The following is a 643-nucleotide window of genomic DNA, read 5'->3' on the forward strand; positions in this document are numbered from 1 at the left end:
ACACGCCATAGCGGGTGACACTTCTGTCAACTCACTCAAAACTGCTCCCAACGGCGGCCCTCCCACAAGTCCCACTCTCGCTCCGGCTTCAACAAACAACGACCAGAGGATCAGGAGGGACATGCCTGCTGGTAACGTTGTGGCTCCTACTCCTTCCATAGCATACCCTTAACTCGATCGTCGTATCATGGAGCATTGATCACGAAGGTCGTATATCATTATTAGTTTCTATTACGTTTGTCTGCTTTAATATTGGAGTCTGTCTAGTCTTATATATTTCGGCCATATTAATAGTTTGTAATTCTGTGGTTCTACAGAGGTTGATTATTTGATACTTACTGCTCATCTTCATCAGTTCTAATTTCCATCTTTCTTGAAAACGGAAAATGTCTTGCTGCGGAGGAAACTGTGGTTGCGTTTCTAGCTGTAGCTGCGGCAGCGGCTGTGGAGGATGCAAGATGTACCCTGACATGGGCTACACAGAGACAACATCCACAGAGACTCTTATCGTTGGTGTTGCTCCCCAGAAGACACACTTTGAGGGATCTGAGATGGCCGTTCGTGCTGAGAATGGCAGCAAGTGCGGATGCAACTGCACCTATGATCCTTGCAATTGTAAATGAGAGAAATCTTAGCCTTTGAA

General features: G+C 46.2%; 1 protein-coding gene across 1 annotated transcript; it reads left to right on the forward strand.

The window, feature by feature from the left end:
* The first annotated feature begins 321 nt into the window (after positions 1-321).
* On the forward strand, positions 322-643 carry LOC122305308 (metallothionein-like protein type 2). The gene has a single exon (XM_043117726.1). It carries the CDS (start codon positions 387-389, stop codon positions 621-623), a length of 237 nt encoding a protein of 78 aa, XP_042973660.1. The 5' UTR covers positions 322-386; the 3' UTR covers positions 624-643.

Source organism: Carya illinoinensis, chromosome 3, assembly GCF_018687715.1.
Source record: "Carya illinoinensis cultivar Pawnee chromosome 3, C.illinoinensisPawnee_v1, whole genome shotgun sequence".
Lineage (NCBI taxonomy): Eukaryota > Viridiplantae > Streptophyta > Magnoliopsida > Fagales > Juglandaceae > Carya > Carya illinoinensis.